At 40.2% G+C, this 20,136-nt stretch overlaps 1 protein-coding gene across 1 annotated transcript in view; it reads left to right on the top strand.

The window, feature by feature from the left end:
- Nucleotides 1–11,106: 11,106 nt before the first annotated feature.
- The window catches only part of LOC128738639 (transcription factor SOX-14), a 36,040-nt gene continuing 27,010 nt past the window's right edge, over nt 11,107–20,136 (top strand). The window contains exon 1 of the mRNA XM_053833932.1: nt 11,107–11,393. Within this exon, the coding sequence (XP_053689907.1) occupies nt 11,107–11,393 (287 nt within the window). The remainder of the gene's footprint in view (nt 11,394–20,136) is intronic.

The following is a 20,136-nucleotide window of genomic DNA, read 5'->3' as shown; positions in this document are numbered from 1 at the left end:
ATCATAACGCATAAATTTAAAAGTTTTTAAGCAACTCTACTATTTCATGCAACATTAACAACTCATGTTGCGAACTATAACTATAACATAAGTTGCTATAAAAGACTAATTTTGCCTATTCTTTAAAATAACTTTGTTGAACTTGCAAATTATTCTACAGTCATAAAACAGTTATATAAAATATAAAAAAATAAAACAGTTGAAAAGGGTTATGAAAACTTTCAAAAAAGAAACGCTAAAAAAAGTAGCTGAGAATGATGCCGTTCGAAGTACGACACTTACTATGCATCTTGCAAGCTAAAAAATGTTCTCTGGGCTAGGCTGTCTTGCTAGTGTGCTAAAAAAGCTGACTAAACAACTTTCAGAAACGGAATTCCAAATTTTTAGTCTATTCAAGTATTTTAATGATAAAGTATTGAAGTAAGTCGAAAACGGCGTTAGGTATAAATGTCTTTAAGACTTAACCCTTCTTCTTTATCGAGAGACTTTCTTTCTTTTTCATTAACTTTTTTTTTTATTTTCGGGTACAGTGGGTTGTTATCCTCAGGTCCCTATCTCACTGACGTGGCTGCCACCTTAAGGTGGGAGGAAGCCACTCTGTCCCCTTCACTGTTAGCCTACAGTAACCGAGATTGCGTACCCCAGCCGGCAACACGTGGACGTAGGGGTAGAAGTTAGTAAACAGAGGTTATGGAATGAACATGTTCACCCTTTGCCTGGAGCCACCCTTTGTCGAGAGACTCTGCAGCTAGTTATTAGAGTACAAAACAATTAGGTTGATTTGTCTATTTTGGATAGGCTTTACGCGTACTTTATTCTGGTTACTTCTATTTGATTTTGCCGTAAATGTCCAAAATAACGTACGCGCAACGTCTGCCCAAAATAGATAAATCACTCTACGGGGCTTGTACAACGATCCTACTGACTTTGGCAGCACCATCCAGTCGAGATTCGAACATACGACGACTGGTATCATACCTCGTTAGGTATTACTCATCAGGCATCATACCTTTTTTGCGGTGTCCACCTTTCATATAATGTGTCCGTTTTTCTGTACAATGTCTAAAAAATATGATTACTAGGTAATGTTTTTGATGTTAAAGTATAAGTTTTGAACAAAATTTAGTAGTAGTATGGCTGTATCAAACAGAGATACTTGTGTAGATATTGAATTTTAATCTTGAGGTGCCCGTCTTTACCGCATATTCCCTAATATTACAATATATTATTATATTGTAATCATATTTATACATACTTATAGTAAATACATATTTACTTGCATTCGGTCATCAAAATAATAGATTTGTTATCGTCGATAAAGATTAGTTGAAACATGATGTGATAAGTGGTTTTTCATTCAATTACTTTTTGCGTTAAACAAAACGTTACGGGACACCATTTTGAAGCACCTATTTTATTTTACATAGAAATGCTTATCAAAAGTCAAGCACAGCGCGATTTTGATTGTACATATATGATTAAAGAAAATCCATAGTTTCAAAAAATTCGGATTTAAATTCTCTGGTATATGGAAATAAATGCAAAATTTTCGTTACGGGACACCATTATAAAAGTACCTGTTTTTAAAGGCCGCTTATCTGGAAAATGCTTTCATTTTTCAAAAAACTCTGTATGAACAAAATGTTACCCTAGTAATGAAACATGTTTTGACGATATACAGTTTTAAATTATTTTGGCTTAAAACTATTGACAGAGAATTAATTGCAGCCTTGCCTAAATGATGAAAAAATCTATATTGTTAACCTCCCACTTGCAAGGTGTATTTTAGCATGAATTGTCAATAAACAATATGACAATTCAGGATTTTTGTAAGCTTTATAGTATGTTTGAACATACTACATACAAATATTTTTAATATTACTACTTTCAAAATTTGCTCTCATGGGATAGATGCGCTTGGAATGTGTCATATATATGTATGACCGCATTTCAAGGTCAAGACTAAAAACTTGAGATTAGTCTAATCTTCAAATTGGAAAAATATGGAAAAAAGAAACACTTTTGAAATGACTACAATCATATCTCACAAAATGAAAACAAATAGTTCGTTTTCAAAATACCTTCTCCAAACCACTCCAAGTCACTTCTAGAGTTCCACAAGGTTCTCACCTGGGCCCTCTTTTCTTCATCATGAATGTGAATGATATATCCTTTCTTCTAAATTCTAAATCTAAATACGTGTTCTTGTCTATGCAGACATGACAGCTGTTGATGGAGGTGATGCAGAAAACTTCCAGAATGTAATCAATATATTTTACACATGGTGCAATAAGAGCTTGCTCCAACTAAACGTCAAAAATGCAATTCAATTGTATTCAGCAAGAAAACAGAAACATATTCAGCATATATATTTTTAGGAAATCAGCGTGTAGAAAAATGTAAAATCGTAAGAGATCTAGATGTAATTTTAGACTTGAAATCAATATTTACTGAACATTACAATACAATTGTCAACAAAGCAAATAGCATGCTGGGCTTTGAAAAACGCTTCAGCTATAATTTCAAAGACCCTTCAAACACCATCAATTTCTTATACATAACATACGTGCGACCAATTCTGGCAGAATGTAACGTCGTAGGAATCCATCACAATCTTGCATGAAGAACGCAATCTGTCCAAAAACAATTCCTCTTGTACGCACTACGTAAATTGAATTGATGGACAGCATTTCCTTTGTAAGATTTGGTTATGTCGTCTATCCCCAATAGCAAGAGCATTCGTAGAGTAGTATGCGTAAATCAACTATGCGAGTAGTAATGCGTCGAAAACCAAATATAAGGAACGAAGAGGCTCCAGAGAAAGCAGCGTCTGCCTCTCAAGGATAGTGACTATTGACGGCGATGAACTGGAAGTGGTTGATGAATTCGTGTATTTGGGATCTGTGGTAACCGCCCACAAAAATACAGTCATCCCAGTATTATGAGCCAGTTAAGCATGATGATGCTACAAAATTATTGGTAGAAACACAGATTTAAATAATTTACAGTTGATTTTTAACTTAATTGGTTATAAATATATTATAATTCGATGTCCTGTAGGCAATCTTGTTCCAAAATTAGATACTTTTTTGCAAAACAACAAAATGTAAGCATATTCCATTCCTAGTATTATGAGTCACTTTTAAACCGGGTCAGAATTATGGGTCAATGTTCTCAGTATTATGAGTCAATGGAACAAAATTGGTTTTATTTCGAGAAAAACGCGCGCGCTCGTGTGTGTGTGTATGTGTGTGTGTGTGTGTGTGTGTGTGTGTGTGTGTGTGTGTGTGTGTGTGTGTGTGTGTGTGTGTGTGTGTGTGTGTGTGTGTGTGTGTGTGTGTGTGTGTGTGTGTGTGTGTGTGTGTGTGTGTGTGTGTGTGTGTGTGTGTGTGTGTGTGTGTGTGTGTGTGTGTGTGTGTGTGTGTGTGTGTGTGTGTGTGTGTGTGTGTGTGTGTGTGTGTGTGTGTGTGTGTGTGTGTGTGTGTGTGTGTGTGTGTGTGTGTGTGTGTGTGTGTGTGTGTGTGTGTGTGTGTGTGTGTGTGTGTGTGTGTGTGTTTGTGTGTGTGTGTGTGTGTGTGTGTGTGTGTGTGTGTGTGTGTGTGTGTGTGTGTGTGTGTGTGTGTGTGTGTGTGTGTGTGTGTGTGTGTGTGTGTGTGTGTGTGTGTGTGTGTGTGTGTGTGTGTGTGTGTGTGTGTGTGTGTGTGTGTGTGTGTGTGTGTGTGTGTGTGTGTGTGTGTGTGTGTGTGTGTGTGTGTGTGTGTGTGTGTGTGTGTGTGTGTGTGTGTGTGTAGCTCTCGCGATTTATAGATCTTGTTGTATCTTGCAGTGAACTCAGCAACTGTCTGAGTGAGGTCAGATTAGATTCAATTTTAGCCCACAATCGAATGCATAGAAGAAACTTTGTTCACCAGGCTTTGTCTTAGGACGGAAGGCCAACTAAGTAAAGTAAGTAAGTTCACGAAGAGGAAAAGTATTTGTTCCTGGCTTACTAGTTTTGGGTGGTTTCCAAAAATAACGCGGAACTGTACTGTACGGTAGATTGTGATCCTTTGCAACATCCTGAACTTTTTCGGTTTGTCTTGTTAGATCAAGAGCGTGATGCAATATATCAGGATCATAGTGCTTCGATTTCTGTATATTGATTTTCCTTGCACGTTTTTTCGTTTTACTGCAAACAAATTACAATTTTAGTCAAAAACAGCAAGTACTGTTGATCTATATGCTTGACCCATAATACTGGAAAAAGTTAATTTTGCTCCCAGTATTATGGGCCGTTGTTTAACTTCGTATATTAAAGCGGAAAATAAATTTTTCTAGGTGGTTTCACCATAATTCAATGAATACATGCCTATTCCCTCGATTTCCATCCATTTTGCGCCCAGACACAAAAATTTACGCCGCTATTCAGCTTAGAATTCACAACCGACTTTTCATAACAACCGCAAAAATAACAACAAATCGAAAGTCGATTGGAGCTTACTGACAACTATCGGAAAACTAGGAAAATTAGCGCATTGGAACTAAGTGTGTTGCTGTCAAGCATGCAGCGGAATGTTACTTCTGTCAATTAAACTCATACTCGATGGTTAAATATTAGTTTTCTATGTATAAAAATAACATAAAGTATAGACTGGCCCATAACACTGGGTGGCCCATAATACTGGGGTGACTGTACTAATAAGGAGATTCAACGACGCATTTAAGCTGGAAGTCGAGCTTACTTTTTCCTTCGCAAGACGCTCCGATCAAGGAGCGTGGCGGAGGCGTATGAATCACGAGCTACAGGCACTGCTTGGAGAGATTCCCATCGTGCATCTAGCGTAAATGGGAGACCACAGTGGGCCGGTCACGTCGCGAGGATGCCAGACGAGCGTGCAGTGAAATCCGTTCTCTTCAAAAACTCCACCGGTACCAGGAATAGAGGGACCCAACGTACCAGATGGCTCGACCAGCTTGAAGCCGAATTGTGTGTATCGAGGCAGGCAACAAATTGATGACGAGTAGCCTAGCACCGAGTACAGGGCAGAGGAATTTTTGATACGGCAAGAGCTACCCCGGCTCTCAGCTTGTAAAAGAAGAAGAAGATGTCAGAGGCAGTTTTTAAAAAATGAATGTATGTTACTTCACAAAGTATATCAGTATATTCAGTCTGTATGATTTTGTCGAAGGCGATGCAAAAAAAAAATATAAAAAAAACAAAAAAAAACAAAATATAAAAAAATACAGACCAATGGTCTTGTTCGTGATATTCTGGATAGGTGAAGCTTACCGTACATGATTTACTCATTCTCAAAAGTTATTTGCATACAGATTTAACTATGCTATCTCATTTATCTCATCCTCCTACATGACCACTGTAGGCCAAAAGTTTTCCAATTCCATTTTTCTTATTCCTTAACCAGCCTTAACCAGGTCACTAAAAAAACACAGAGCCTCCTTTTTTTCTGTCTAACTAAAGGGTGTCCCACATCCAATTGCACCACGGAAGAAACGCTGAAGAAAATTACCCAATTGACCGATCCTTTTCAAACTTTCAGACAACAAAATATAAGCCATTAGTAAGCTTTTGGCATATTTGTTTCGTTCAACTTCAATACCGTAATCGTATGCTCGCCCCTTACGCTTAGCTTCACTCAAAAAGTTTTGTACAACCTAGCTGCAGCTTCATCTGTACGAAAATCCACTTTTTCTTCATTTCTTCCTCAGACTTGACCTCCTTGGGATGCTTCCGATGCCTAGTATTTTTCGATGAGCCTTTGGTCCGGTGCGTTGGAGGCGTTCATGTCCTTAGGTACGAAAGCGACTCCGTAGGCTTCGTACCACTCCAATACATTCTTTGAATATTGGCACGAAGATAGATCCGGCCAGATCGTAGGGCTCTCGTGTTGCTTCGACAAAGAAGGCGCATGCTTTTGTAAACACTCCTTGAGGTAGATCTGCCCGTTTACAGTCCCGGTGGTCACGAACGGCGGACTCCGTTTGCCACATGATGTATTTCTTGGCCAAATCATATATTTCTTGGCAAACTATATAAGTTTCTGCATCCTTCCTTCCTCCGGAACATCAAACTTGTACTGGGCGGTGAAGTACAGTAGCCCCGGAAGCTGCCGGAAGTCCGCCTTGACGCCTTGATCATAATTCATGATGAGAGCTTTGAAGATTTTACAGTTGTTTGCGCAAAATAAATTTGCGACGTTACTTTTCGGGTGATGCAATTTTTTCCAATTTTCGAAAAACTGATCGCGATAAAAACAGAGTGCAAACTACTTCTACTCAAATTTTCAAAAGAAAATATCCAATGGGTAATTTTCTGCAGCGTTTCTTCCGTGGTGCAATTTGATGTGGGACACCCTTTAAGAAAATAATTTGAACTTGGGCAAGGACTTGGATCTGTGCTTGGGCTTGGATCTGAACTTGGCTAGGGCTATGGCTACATTGATGCTACATTGATTAAATCTGTACAGAAAAAAATTGACGGCGTTATCAGTTGATTTGCGGCAGCCATGGCGAAAACAGGCTCGCAATTACACTCGATACTTTGTTCGTACTGTCAGCTTCACACCGAAGCTTGGTATGACAGATATACTTGCTTCATTGCTTACCTCTTTGTCGGGGGACAACACTTGTCGTAATCCCAATCCCCAGTCGGCCAGTTATTGCCGTCCAGTCTCAAGTAGGTCTCGTCATGACCACATCGCGTTTCTGACTGATTGCCTGCTGCTCTGACACGGCCGGTCTCGACTGTGTTCAATTTCTATTGCACTTTACACTTGCGCAGCGTTGTTAGACGGTCGGAACCAGACTTCTGTTCAACGCTTCCGCCTTTCTTCAGCAGAGGATGTTCAAAATACCGGCTCGACCTACACTTAGCGGACACAAAATGCCTCACAATTTTCATCTTCTTCACTCCTAGATGAAGCTGCCAGTACGAACAAAGAATCGACCGTATTTGCTTGACTGTTTTTGCACCTCACATAAAAAAAAGCAAAGCCATGGGTTTATACCGTCTTTAGACATTACCCTTCTTTATCGACAGACTTCGCAGCCGGCTGTTAGAGTACAGGAAAATTACGGGGCCAGTGCAACGATCCTATTGACTCTAACCAGCAAGCACCGCCTAGCCGAGATTAGAACATACGACTAGCTTGTTAGGCCAGCATCGTACCTCGAAGCTAACTGGGCGTGTTCTCACCTCACATAAACGAAACTTGAAAACTTGAAAACTTCACACACAGCGTTAACTGGTTCGTTTTGTTCGTACACTGTCCGATGGAACGGAATTCTGAGAAAGTCAGTTCAGCGAATGTTCGGGGGTGAGTTCACACTGATCTTTATTGGAACGAACAGTATCTATTAAACCTTTATTGGAACGAACAGTATCTATTAAACCACATAGTAGTTTTTTGACAAATACCGCAGGTATATCTTCCCTTCTTTTTTCCAATGTGTCCACGTCCAGCAGCCAGCCTCAGTGTTCATATGGAAGTAGGGTAAAGAATTAGTTTTAAGCAGTCTAAGCGGGTCACTGATTGTTTTACCTTATTACAAGCGATGGGTTGACTAAGTGGGGGATATCAGCATACCAATCTTCTTGCTATCTTTAGTTCTTTAAGCTGTTACCATTGAAAGACACTATTTTTGAGCTAAACTTTTGATTTTACCTTTAAAAGTTGGAGCGGCGGAACTAGTTTTGAACAGACCGAACCTATTTTCACCCGCAAGGTGCTTTTTTAAGCAATCCTGAAATCTGAATTTTTTTACGTCCCTTTAAAAAAAAGAGAGTGAATAATATGGTATGTGACAATTGAGTGCTTGACTTTTAGAGTGTAATCAGTGCTGAAAAATGTGATGGATTCGTTAGTAGCGAGGTGGCGATTGCCTTCAGCAGCTGAAAAATGTACGTTTTTGGACAACAATTTTTAATTCATCATATTTCTTGTCGGAAACCCAATAAATTGTGTTTGTGTGAATCAAATGTATGGTTAAGTGATTTGTGAAGATGATCCTATCAAAAGATTTTGAAAATATGAATAAAAAAGTGCATTTTCGGCTCATTTATGTTCAACTGATTAAAATAGGTGACACTGCTTAACTCGTTCCTTACCCTAATTCAACTGGATTCATCCAAAGATAACCTAATAGTCATACGTACCTGATAAACTTTTTCTGTACAGATTCGATTCTCCCAATCTCAAGGCCAGTGTAAGGGCTCCAAACTGCCTGCTGTTGCCAACTACTGCCGTCTCTACACACTTAAAAAAAAGCGCCGAAGTCGGCTAAATTTTGCCGAGATTCGGCAAAATTTCGGCAAAATTTTTTATGATGCCAAACGTTAGTATAGATCCGTAAACGTCGATTTGCAAAACCGAAATTTTTACCGAACGCTCGGCTGTCCAAATCTCGGCAAAATTTAGCCGACTTCGGCGCTTTTTTTTAAGTGTGTAGGTCTGAGTATAGAAATGCGTGATACAAACCTCTCAAACAGTATGAATCATGAAACTCTTCTGCAATTTTCGTTATGAATTCCAGGCTCTTCTTTACTATGGAAATGATACTACTGTAGTGGTCGTGGAATGTAAGCTTTCGATAAAACATCAAAATTCTTGAAAATTGTTACGCGTTTTCGCGTAATTTTCTGGCTGTGTATCGAATAATCGTACTGAATTTAAGCTTTTTCGGTTGTAACTGATTACCTAGCACTTGGTAACGCTAATGGTGATTCTGTTGCACAGTTTACGCATCAGTTTTTGTAATTCGATAATTCGAAATCAGGAACTGCGCAAACTACATGGTAGATTTTGAAGTCATCAGAGTACATAAATCTGCAACCTGCTGGAAGAATTATGCAGACATCATCGTTGTAACAGAGCGAGAGCAAGGGTTCAACATTGCTACCCTGATTTTACGAGCTCCACCAAAACTTTCTGATGACTGCTATAAAACCGCTTTCTGACTAAGTGGCCCACTCTTCAGAATGTTTTTATAACCTCTACAAGAATCAGACTATAAACTCAAGTTAGCGTATCACTCTCTGCTGAAAGCAGCAATAAAACTGATTAAGCTTTCGCTGCTTGACAGCCACCGCCGTAATTTAATAAAGCTTTTCGCTTTTCGCTCTGGCAAAAGCTAAATATCAGTAGATACCCAAAAAAATAGATCTTAATTTTACATCCTTATGCGAAATGGAGAGTGGTCTGTGCTTACTGTGCTTACACAAACGCAGGCTTGGCATACAATACCAAATGCAAGGACATTTCCTTCCCTTAATGCTGATTCTATGAATCTCTGTTTGGATTTTAAAATAAAAAGAATGCCTTCATGGCCGAGCTGCCCTTTGACTTTTAACCTTAACTTCCGTTTTAAAACAAATTTTGGCAATCTAAATATATAGCTGCAAAGGTATACATATTTTAATGGAGCATTGATTTTCTTCGCAGCCAACTGGTAGGGTTCAGGACAATTGCGGGGCTTGTGCACCAATATTATAATTCTAACAGAGATTTGAATTTTTACTAAACAACTCTATTGGTAATATGTTCAGATATATTTGAATTTATTTAGCTTAGATTGATTTATTGTCGCAATCAAGCGAAAAATTGAATATACAGTTCAATTATTAGGAAATGAACGCCTTAGAAGATCAAATTTATTTTAAGTTGTAAAACCAAAAACCTTTTGTCCTGTTACTCTTTTCTCGCACAAATGCCAAAACAAATTGAATCTGTGTTTGGATGTAATAATATGTATGTTCATACGAAAATAACAGTAGCACCTTCACTCCCGCTATGTAGGTACAGGTTTCCATCAACATCGATTGCATTGCAAGCGGCATACCCGACAAAAATCAACTCATATAAACATCCAACGTTTTTCTCTGTGCCGCAGATGCACATGTGCGTGCGTCCTCTCTTTCTCTGTTGCTCTTCCTTCCCACGACACGGTAGTACACGGTTCCGTGATAAACCGCATTGCTCCGACATCGACATCGATATACCTACATACACGCAATCCGAGAAAGAGCGAACCGCGAGAGCCGAGGGCTCGTTGGCATAATATAAATGGAAAAGAAAAGCGTGCATTTCCGTGTCTTCCGTGCCTACTCCTCATCCTCCAGTCATCCCGTCGTTACCATCGACCTCGTCGTCGTCGTCGGTGTCGTTATCGGACGAGAACATGCTGCGGCCCGACAGAGAAGGAAAATCCGGCGCGCATCTTTTCAACCGCGTGGAAAAAAGGATATCTGTTTTCATTGTGGGTGTTTTCTTCTTTTTTTCGTTCCGACCCGTTTTTCGAGTGCTCACACGTTGCTGGCAATCTTTTTATGCGTTCTGTTGTAGTGTTTGTTGCATGTTCAGCAATGTGTGTTTGATTTTTCCTCTTATTTTCCTTGCCCCGCTAGGCACTCGGAGGGACTCGTCGGTTGGATTTTTCATGCCGACGCGCTGCCGTCGTTCGCAGTCACTGGCATTGTTGGAATATCGCAGCACTCCTTCGGGTCCCGGTTGACTGTTGGTCTTTTATCAAAATATCAACAGTGGAACAGATTATGATGCGACCATTATGTGTTTAGAATCCGACGTGAAAACATCGTGATAGCGGTTTTATTCTCGCTCTCCGGCGACCAGCGTGCAACTGATAAGCAGTTATCCAGGTGTCAGAGTGCTATTTTTGGGTACAATCCAAGGGTGTGTGTTCGACTAGAACTGCCAGTGCAACTAGCGCAATTAGTTCCTAACCGGCGTGACCGTTAGTTTAGAAAGTATGCCATAATCGTTGTGAAATTCCGCATCGCGTTTGAATGCAACGTCATTGCGAATCTGATAAGCGGCAAGCAATTTCTGCATGGCCGTAGTCGTTATTTCGACTTGATAAATTGTTGCCGTATAGATAGCTGCAAAATTGATTGTGCAATACAAATTAGTAGAATGCGAGATACCCGATGGAACGCAATCGCCCATTTAAAGTGACATAGAAAGAAAAAGAGTTCGCAAATTACGGGTTATCAGTGCCCATCAAGAAAAAAAAATCAAAGCATCGTGCGACAGTAGTGGAGTGACCTCATTTGTGTAACGAGATCGAGATCGAGATTCAAATATTCCGACCACAATGGACATGACAATCGCCTCGAAGAATCACACTCTAAACGGCAGTGGCAGTGGCATCGGCAGCAGCAGCAGCGGCACCGGCAGCTGCAGTTCCAGCTCGGGCCCAGGGGAACACATCAAGCGGCCGATGAATGCCTTCATGGTGTGGTCCCGGGGGCAGCGGCGAAAGATGGCACAGGACAACCCGAAGATGCACAATTCGGAAATTTCCAAGAACCTCGGTGCACAGTGGAAACTGCTAACCGAGGGCGAGAAGCGGCCGTTCATCGACGAGGCGAAACGGTTAAGGTAAGAGTGAGCGTGAGGTGAGGGTAAACCGACCGACGGGAAGTGGTTCCCTGGTCGGTTATTGATAGTATAGTTTTTTGAGGCAATTGGTCATCGATATTTGTTTATAGTCTAATAGTGTGCCAAAAATCCACATAAGCTAAACATTTTTGCAAGTTTAATTAGCAATACGCAAATCTGCTGTAAGATCGGCGAATTTTCAATGTGCAGAATATAATGGTTAGACTTTGCCCATCTTGTAGATGCCAGAGTTAAATTTTCCGTAATGTTCATTTATAATGGTGTGGTAATTCAGTTAATTGTTAAAAATTGGAATAAAAAAGAGCTTTAAGTGCAAAAAAACGTCAACGTTTCCGTTCGCATTAATTTGACAATTTCGAGAAAACTTTCTAACGTCTGTCTGGCGCTGTTTTTCTATCAAGTTTATATTTTCATTCGTAGTATCGTACGGATTTTCTTTATCTATCGGAGTGACTTCTGAAAATAATAATTGTATGATAAATTACTTGACTTGATTATCAAATCGTCACAAAAAATGATTGATAGTTTATTATTAACATTACATAACAAACTGAATCGAGTTATTTGTGGGATCCTTTCTTCATAGAATCATTGCTGAGAAATTGCTTGTGTGGTTCAAACACGCTTTTTCAATCTTTGAAGAAAAAAATATCTTCGTTACATAATCAGGCGGGGTGCAAGAACAGCCGCGATTCATTCTCGTGAGTTTCAATACTAGATTTCCAAATATTTCTTAATAAACCGTGAGTGCCATACAACCGCATTCGGATGATGTAATAATTCTTCGTTTTCCTATTTAGTTTAATCAATTTTGCAAGTTCTGCAAAAACTTTAACTGGTTTTGATCGGAATATGCATTGAATCTAGTCAAGTCATACAACCCACCCTAGTAACAATTTGAGTTTTATTGCGCTCTTATTGCGGTTTTCATGACCAAATTTGGTCACCAGAACCGTAATAAGTGCGTAATAAAACTGGCATTGTTACTTGGGAAGATTCCACGACATTCTGCTTTACCTAGGGCCTGCATAAGGGCTGCAAATTACTGCTAATGTTTCTAATAAAGAACGAACTAATCAGTAATACAGTGCCCTCAAACAATATGGGTAAGTGAGCTGTTTGGCAATTCTAGTAATAACACTAAGGTTTCTGTTTGCCTGTGCAATAATCTTCAATTACGGGGTCGTGCCAACGAAAGAACTTTGGACGCTTTACTTTTTGTTCTTACAATAAGTATAAGATTATCCTCATGCCGACTAGTTTTGGGTAAGGTCGTTGAATAATAATTTCTAAAGGACAAGTCCCACTTCTAACGAACAATTCCATACAATCGAGTGTTTTCGACGTGTGAAGAAGGTCACGCAGCATTTGGTTATACTAAGGATCAGCTAATTACAGCAGTACCATTGAAACAAATCACAACAAGATACCGTTGGTTGCAGTTCAATATAGTCTGCTGTGGGAGGTCAATTCCGGTGCAGTGGTTAGCATTCACGCCTCTCACGCCGAGGACCAGGGTTTAAATCTCAACCCCGTAGAAGTCACGAATGGCCTAAGCTGTTAAAGTGACTATAATCAAAACAAAACAAAAGTCTGCTGTGGACCACAAGAAACAGTTTGAAATCATCCGCATCCTGATGGGATAGCATAATAGACATCGTTGAAAAATATAAAGAATATTGGTCTGAGTTTACTTCTATGAGGTACACCTGATGAGCTGACGAAGCTATATGATTGGTTATTTCCGATCTTCACAGTGGTAGAACGGTTAAGCAGGTACGATTTAAGAATGGAATTATAGGTGCGGTGAAATGCTGTACAGATAGTATCTACTTGAGCACCGCCTTCGAAATGTTTAATGCAGTATGAGGTAAACTAAGTCAAATTACAAGTAAGTCGTAGTGATGATGGTGTGAAGTCTTTCAAGCAGGTTCGTAAATCTTATGCAAAAGTTTTACAATATTCTGCCCGTACGAGTTGGCAGAGGTTCTGCAGTAACGATTCTAATTGTGTCGAAATTCAAAATCGAAAAACTAGAATGTCTATTTAATGGTCGTTTTCTAGGCAGTGTGGAACCTGAAGCTCGAAATAATCCACAAGACCAGGTCCAGGTGACCTAGACTAACGGACTTTTATTTATTTATTTATTTATTTATTTAACTACATATTCACGTAACACAAGTAACCTCATAATGGTTTTCAAAGTTTGCGTACAATGTGATTTCTGCTAATAATCAATCAGTTCTAATAATAATCAGTTTTCTGCTGAGAGGAATGTTTTACAAGATATTTTGAAGACGGCGTAGCTTCTAGCACTTTTGCACACGCTCGGCAGACGGTTCCAGAGACAGATACTACGGTGACGAAAGGCTTTCCTGCCAGCATCAGTTACACAACTGGTTAGCAAAAGATTGTTTGTTCTATTTGATTGGGAGAATGAGTAAAAGTCTGAAAGATAAGTTGGCCCATCAAACAATATTTTATATGTTTGAGTGCATATTCGGAAGTTAAGAAAATTTTCAAATGTACACCCAACCAATGAGCTTGAAATTTGATTTGAAGCTTGAAATATGATCAAAACGGCGAATGTTATGGACGTAACGAGTGACGGAATTAAAAGCCAACTTGAGTTTTTCGAAATTTTTGTTAGATACATTTGCAAACAGGACACTACCATATTCGAACAAAGGAACAATAAGAGTTCTAGCTAGTTGTAAACGTATAGGTTGTGGAGTGTAATGACGTAGTGCTACTAATGAATGCATAGAACCATAAACTTTCTTACACACGGCTGCTACTTGAGCATCCCACTTCATATAGCTATCCATGAGTATGCCCAAGTTTTTGACAACCGCTGAATAGGGAATAATCTCGTTTCCAACCATAACTTGAGCAACTTCATCGAAAATCATTCTTTTCGTTCTGAAAATGATTGCCTGAGTTTTTCCAGCATTTAATCGAATACCATTTGAGTTACTCCAATCCATAATTTTCTTTATGTCCATATTGATTTTATTTACGAGAATGTCGATTTCATTACTTTTTCCGGGAAGGTATAATTGAAAATCATCAGCATAAAGATGAAATTTGCAGTACAGCAATTGCTCAGGAAGATCGTTAATAAACATCGAGAACAGAAGCGGTCCTAAAATTGATCCTTGCGGGACTCCGCTTGTTACGGTAGCCAAGTCTGATTTTATGCCGTTGAGCTTAACGTATTGTGATCGGCCGGAAAGATATGAATGAAGGAGCTTAATAGCACAGTCTTGTAGTGAGAATATGCGCTTTAACTTTATGCAAAGTAAAGCATGGTTGATTGAGTCAAAAGCTTTGCTAAAATCAAGGAGCACCATAACTGTAGCAAACTTTCGATCCAACGCGCATCGAATATCATTTTCGATTTTGATGAGCGCTGTGGTTGTGCTGCAGTGCTTACGGTATCCTGACTGGAGAGGGCACAGCAGACTATTTTGCACTAAATAGTTATTCAGTTGTTTTGCTATTAGACCTTCAAAGATTTTTGAGAGAGCGGGAAGAATGCTGATTGGACGATAATCAGCCTCGGTGGAAGGATTCTCATTTTTTGCAATAGGAACAACGCGAGCAATTTTCCAGTCACAAGGGAAGCATGACGTAGTTAATATACAATTAAACAGGTCGGTAATAAAAGGCAGCGTGACACAAAGTGTCTTTTTTAGAACATGCAATGGAATTTGATCAGTTCCGGCAGAATCACATGTGGCCGAATTGAATTCGGTTAACACTTCATCTTGAGATAAACATCTGAAAGAAAAGTTTTCCTGACTTATATCCGCAGTTAAATCGTAAGGATGTGTGGGATTAAGTTGAGAAACAAAGTACGTGTTAAGCGATGACGCACTGACGTCCCCGCCACCAGCTCTAGAAGACGCCTCTTTGAGACCCAGCTGTTTGATGTTTCTCCAAAGTTTGTTTGTTGAAAGTTCAGGGTTAAGATGGGAAGTGAAAAATTCTTGCTTGGATTTTTTTACTTCACGATTTACAATATTTCTTAACCGCGTAAAATTGTTCCATTTACTAAGACATTGCTTATCTCTTTTCCAGCAATTATATGCATCCAATCTGTTTTTAAATAACACATTTAAATTCTGAGTGATCCAAGGACATTTGGGATCGATGCTCTTTTTCTTTCGCAAGGGAGCGTGTTGATCAATGATGGATAAAAGGGTGTCGTTCAAAATAGCTAATTTATCATTTACATCATTGTATTGTTGCATTACAGAGAGATCGGCATTACGTAGATCCTGCGCAAACTTGTGGTAATTAATTTTGCCATATTCACGAGTCCAATGATATTCGGGAGCGGAATATTGGCTTTTTATTCTATAATCGAAGCAGATTAGATCATGATCACTAATACCTCCAAATGAAGACTGATACAAATTTTTTATGTTAAAAGTACAGTTACCCGCTACTAAATCAATCCAAGATTCTGGGCAGTTGGGTCGATGACATGTGGGTAGGGAGGGCACTAGTTTAAAAGTCACCGTATCAAGCTGTTTCAGCAGCTTTGTCACGGATGGTTCAGCAAATTTTAGCAGATTAATGTTTAAATCGCCCATGATTAAGATATTCGGCTCACACGAGGATAGCTCAACAATTATTTCGAAGATTTCGTTTAGACTAGAACTAGGAATGTTAGGTGGTTTGTATATTATCCCGCAAACAGTTTTTAAACTAGTAAGCTTAATAAAAAGATAATCTACTTCGCTACCTTTTTGAGATTTAGAAAGAACAGAATATTTCATTGATTTGTTTAAGTAAAATGCAACTCCCCCCCCCACGAGTCTTGGTACTGCTCAGGCGATCAGATCGTACAATTTTAAAGTTGCTTATGGATATTGATCTGTTAGTGTTTCCAGGCTTAAGCCAAGTTTCTACTACTCCAAGAACCGATATCATTGTATTTTCGAAAAATGCACGGTAATTATCAATGTTGTTCAGTAGGCTGCGAGCATTATGAAAACCAATAGTTGTGAAATTACGAGATTTTTTAGAAATCAACGATTTTAAACTGGTGTCAGAAAAGTCGTTAACCTTTGTTGCTGATTCAATGTAAGTGTCCAAGCTATCTCTAACCGAAACGTGTGCAACAGGGAGAACTTGATTTGAGAATGAACTGATCGGTGCAGAATTACTCACAGTTGTTAACCTGATATTTGAGGTCGAATAGTGACCGCAGAGTTGTCGTTTTTTGGTTGAAAAGGACGAACTATCACTCCTTCCGGCCAGTAAAAGCTATCTCCTACAGCAACTTCCAGATCAGCAGACACCGACACTTTGAACGAGACGAATGTCAGGTCGCTAAGTTGTTTGCCCCTGGGCACAAGCTTTGTGCATCTCACAGAAGAGTTTTCGATATTCAGCGTTTCTCGAAGATACTCGATGACATCTTGTTCCGATTGTTCGACGTGGAAAGGGGTGATGTAAAACGATTTTAAATCGTCAGTGGAAATTTGTTGGCGGCGTTCAGTTCGATTTACTATTCGTAGAGGATTCACGCGACCAGCTCTGGATTCGGGGGCTCCTTCGAATGATCCAGTTCTAGAGCCTCGTGTGTCTCCAGCAGAGGTAGATGGAACGGGAGTAGAGAGGGTGGCCGTAGCAGCAGTGGTAGCAGTAGAAGCGGTGGTGGTGGCAGTGACGTAGGCGGCAGTGTCAGAAGAACCGATGTCAGCATTAGTGGTAGCAACAGCAGCAGCGTTAGAAATCGTTGTTAGACGTTTTGACGCAGGAATATTGGCGGTGTCTGGGATTGGTGGTACATCGTGCTCAGCAAAAGCGTTCCCAAAGTTGGAGTGCATCGTACTATCAAGATTCAAACGATCTATGCTTTGACGAAAGTTTGATACCGTATTCAATGATGTGTCCAAAGGTTGTTGTTGAGGCCGCTTATCGCTCATTGATTCCCTTCTAATTTGTTGATACGTTATTAAACCATTCATCGCTTTAAGATTTTCAGCATATTGGCCCAGTCGAAGATCCATTGAGTCCACTCTTATCAAGAGATCACGCAAAATTTTGAGAATGTGAGATTCTCGATCCATAATAACGGGATTAAAGTTGATTCTACAGGCCTCACAGAACCATAGCAATCCAACATTCGATGACCACGCTTTAAAATTCGTTGCATTGAGCCCAGAGCAATTCACATGCAGCAGTTTGTTACAAATTCCACTGCAGAGGACGTATTTTTCGTTGCCTTGAACAGGCTCCGCACAAACCTTGCATGCATTCATGACAACAAAATTGCTGCTTCCCTGAATTCAACGCAAGAGTGATCTTAAAACAAACGTATACTGAGCTTGTTCAATAAGAAATCGAAATCGCTTATCACCCTAACCTACCGTGTTTTGTTGATTAGGATGCTGCTTATAGTTCTCTTACCTGTTTCTGCGATTGCCAAAGCCAGTGACTAGCATCGGAGCTAGGTATAAGATATGCACTTTCCACTTTTGAGACTGCGGGAGTCTGCAATCCCACACAGCTCTATCTAGAACCGGCACCACTTGTCGAAAGCTCAATCAAAATTAAAGAAAACTGTAAACACCACACACAATTTTTGAGACCAAAGCGTATGGCGAAAGCAGTCCCTTTCAATTGATAAGCAGCTATCGTGTGTGCAACAGGCAACAGGAAGCAAAATAAAAACAGATCGCTACGACAATGCACTACCAGTTCAGCTTTTCAATACTGTAGCCAAAGTCAGTAACTAGCACCAGAGCCCGATGTAAGATCTGCACTTTCCACTTTTGAAACCGCGGGAGTCTACAGTCCCACACAGCCCTATCCAGAAACAGCACCACTTGTCGAGAGCTCAATCAAATCAGATAAAACTGTAAACACCACACACAATTTTTGAGACCACAGCGGATGGCAAAACAGCTTTACTAAATGATAGGCAACTTTTACGTGTGCGCCAGTAAATAAAAGCAAAACAAGATAGCTCACTGCGATACCAACACTAGTTTGATAGTGGAAAGAGTAACAGCTATAACGCACCTATTGTTATACGAGATCAGCCGTCAGCAATTCGTTCGGTTCTATGAATTGATCACAAAGAAGCAAAAACTTTGAAGACCACTAGCGCACTTTAGGATTAGCGGAACCTCACTAATTCTTGATATTCACGTCCAAACGATGTTTCCAAATCTTCACCAAGGAACTTTTACGGCAGAATAGATCCAAATACGGTGTTATGATTATTAAAAGTGGAGACGATAACAAAGCGACTGTCGATGTTATCAGGCGTTATGGTAAATTGAAGGTTTGGTACATTTGAAGCAATTGAATGTGCGATAAACGGTTTCTCTCACTACAACGCAAGGAACAATTCCTAGTTTTATTTCGTTTCTCTAGTGGTTTTCATGACCTATTTCATAAAACCGCTAATAAAACTATGAGCTCCACCAGAACTTCCTGATGACCGCTATAAAACCGCCTTCTGGGCAAGGAGCCCGCTCTTCAGAGGGTTTTTTAACCTCTTTAAATATCAGTTTATAAGCTTATCACACACCGCAGAGAGCAGCAATAAAACCGATTGTGCTTTTCGCTGCTTAACAGCTACCGCCATAATTAAATGAAGTTTTTCACTACAAAGCTATAAAGCATACAGCTTGCTCTGGTAAAAAACTAAATCAGTCCGTGAGCAGAAAAGTTAAAGTTTATTGCCATATCATTCTGATCGATTTGGATTATAGCGACCATAATAAAATATCCCATAGAATTCTTAATAAATTTTCAGCAGCTTGTAACTGACGGGGTCGTAACTACCCAGCATTTACGAGTCCCTAAATCAAGCCTCAGGGACGGCAAACGTTCGTGACTTACTATCAAGAAAACACTTGAAACCCTTCTGCTCAACTCTTCCCGTTTATTCACAACTTTTCCCTTCGATAACTCCTACCTTTTGGCTTCGAGGTTTCACTTCCGGTTTCGATGCTGACCGGGATCCAATTGCGGTCAGGTCGGCGACGTTGGAACGGGGTTCGACGACTAACCTCCGGCGTTCCGACTGCAGGCTCACTCAGGGCTTCTGTCAAGCGCGATGGCGACGACGCGACGTTACTTCGATGGCGTCGATGGCAGGGACGCTCTCTCAGCTTCGGGGTTGACGATCGTGGTGGCAGCGGCGGACGTGAGGACCAAATTCGGTACAACCCAGGTCTCGTTCCGAGTCACGTTGGTAACGTCAGGTAATCGGGGTAAATACAGGGTAAGCACAGGGGTCCTAAGAGCGAGAGGGGTTTTTTAGCATCCGGTTCGAGGCGGTCAAGGTCGGGACTATGGTAGAAGAATCTCTGAACAGCCATACCTGTTGTTTGCTTTGTTATACGCGGCTTTCCTTTCCTCCTTCGAGTATTTCTATCTTTCACTTCTGTCTTCCTTTAGAACCTTTTGATCTTATTTCGTCTTTCTGTTTCACTGCTATGATTAGCTTTTAACGGTTTGGCTTCAGACAAGGTAATGGCTTCAATTATCTTATGTCCAACGACCTATGACCTTTATTCGCGCCCAGAACCGTACTCTCTCTCTCTCTCTGGCTGATCGTTTTCCTGACATACTCAATCCACGCTAGCCCGACTCAATTTTTCCGCCCCCTGGCGGTGGGTGGGTGGAAACCGTTGACGCGTGGCTGCGTACGTCGCCGGGGAAAGCTGATCGCAATAGAGTATTTCAACTA

This window comes from Sabethes cyaneus, chromosome 2 (assembly GCF_943734655.1).
Source record: "Sabethes cyaneus chromosome 2, idSabCyanKW18_F2, whole genome shotgun sequence".
NCBI classification, from domain to species: domain Eukaryota; kingdom Metazoa; phylum Arthropoda; class Insecta; order Diptera; family Culicidae; genus Sabethes; species Sabethes cyaneus.
The sequence above is the reverse complement of the archived record's forward strand: the minus strand, read 5'-3'. Positions and strand labels throughout refer to the sequence as shown.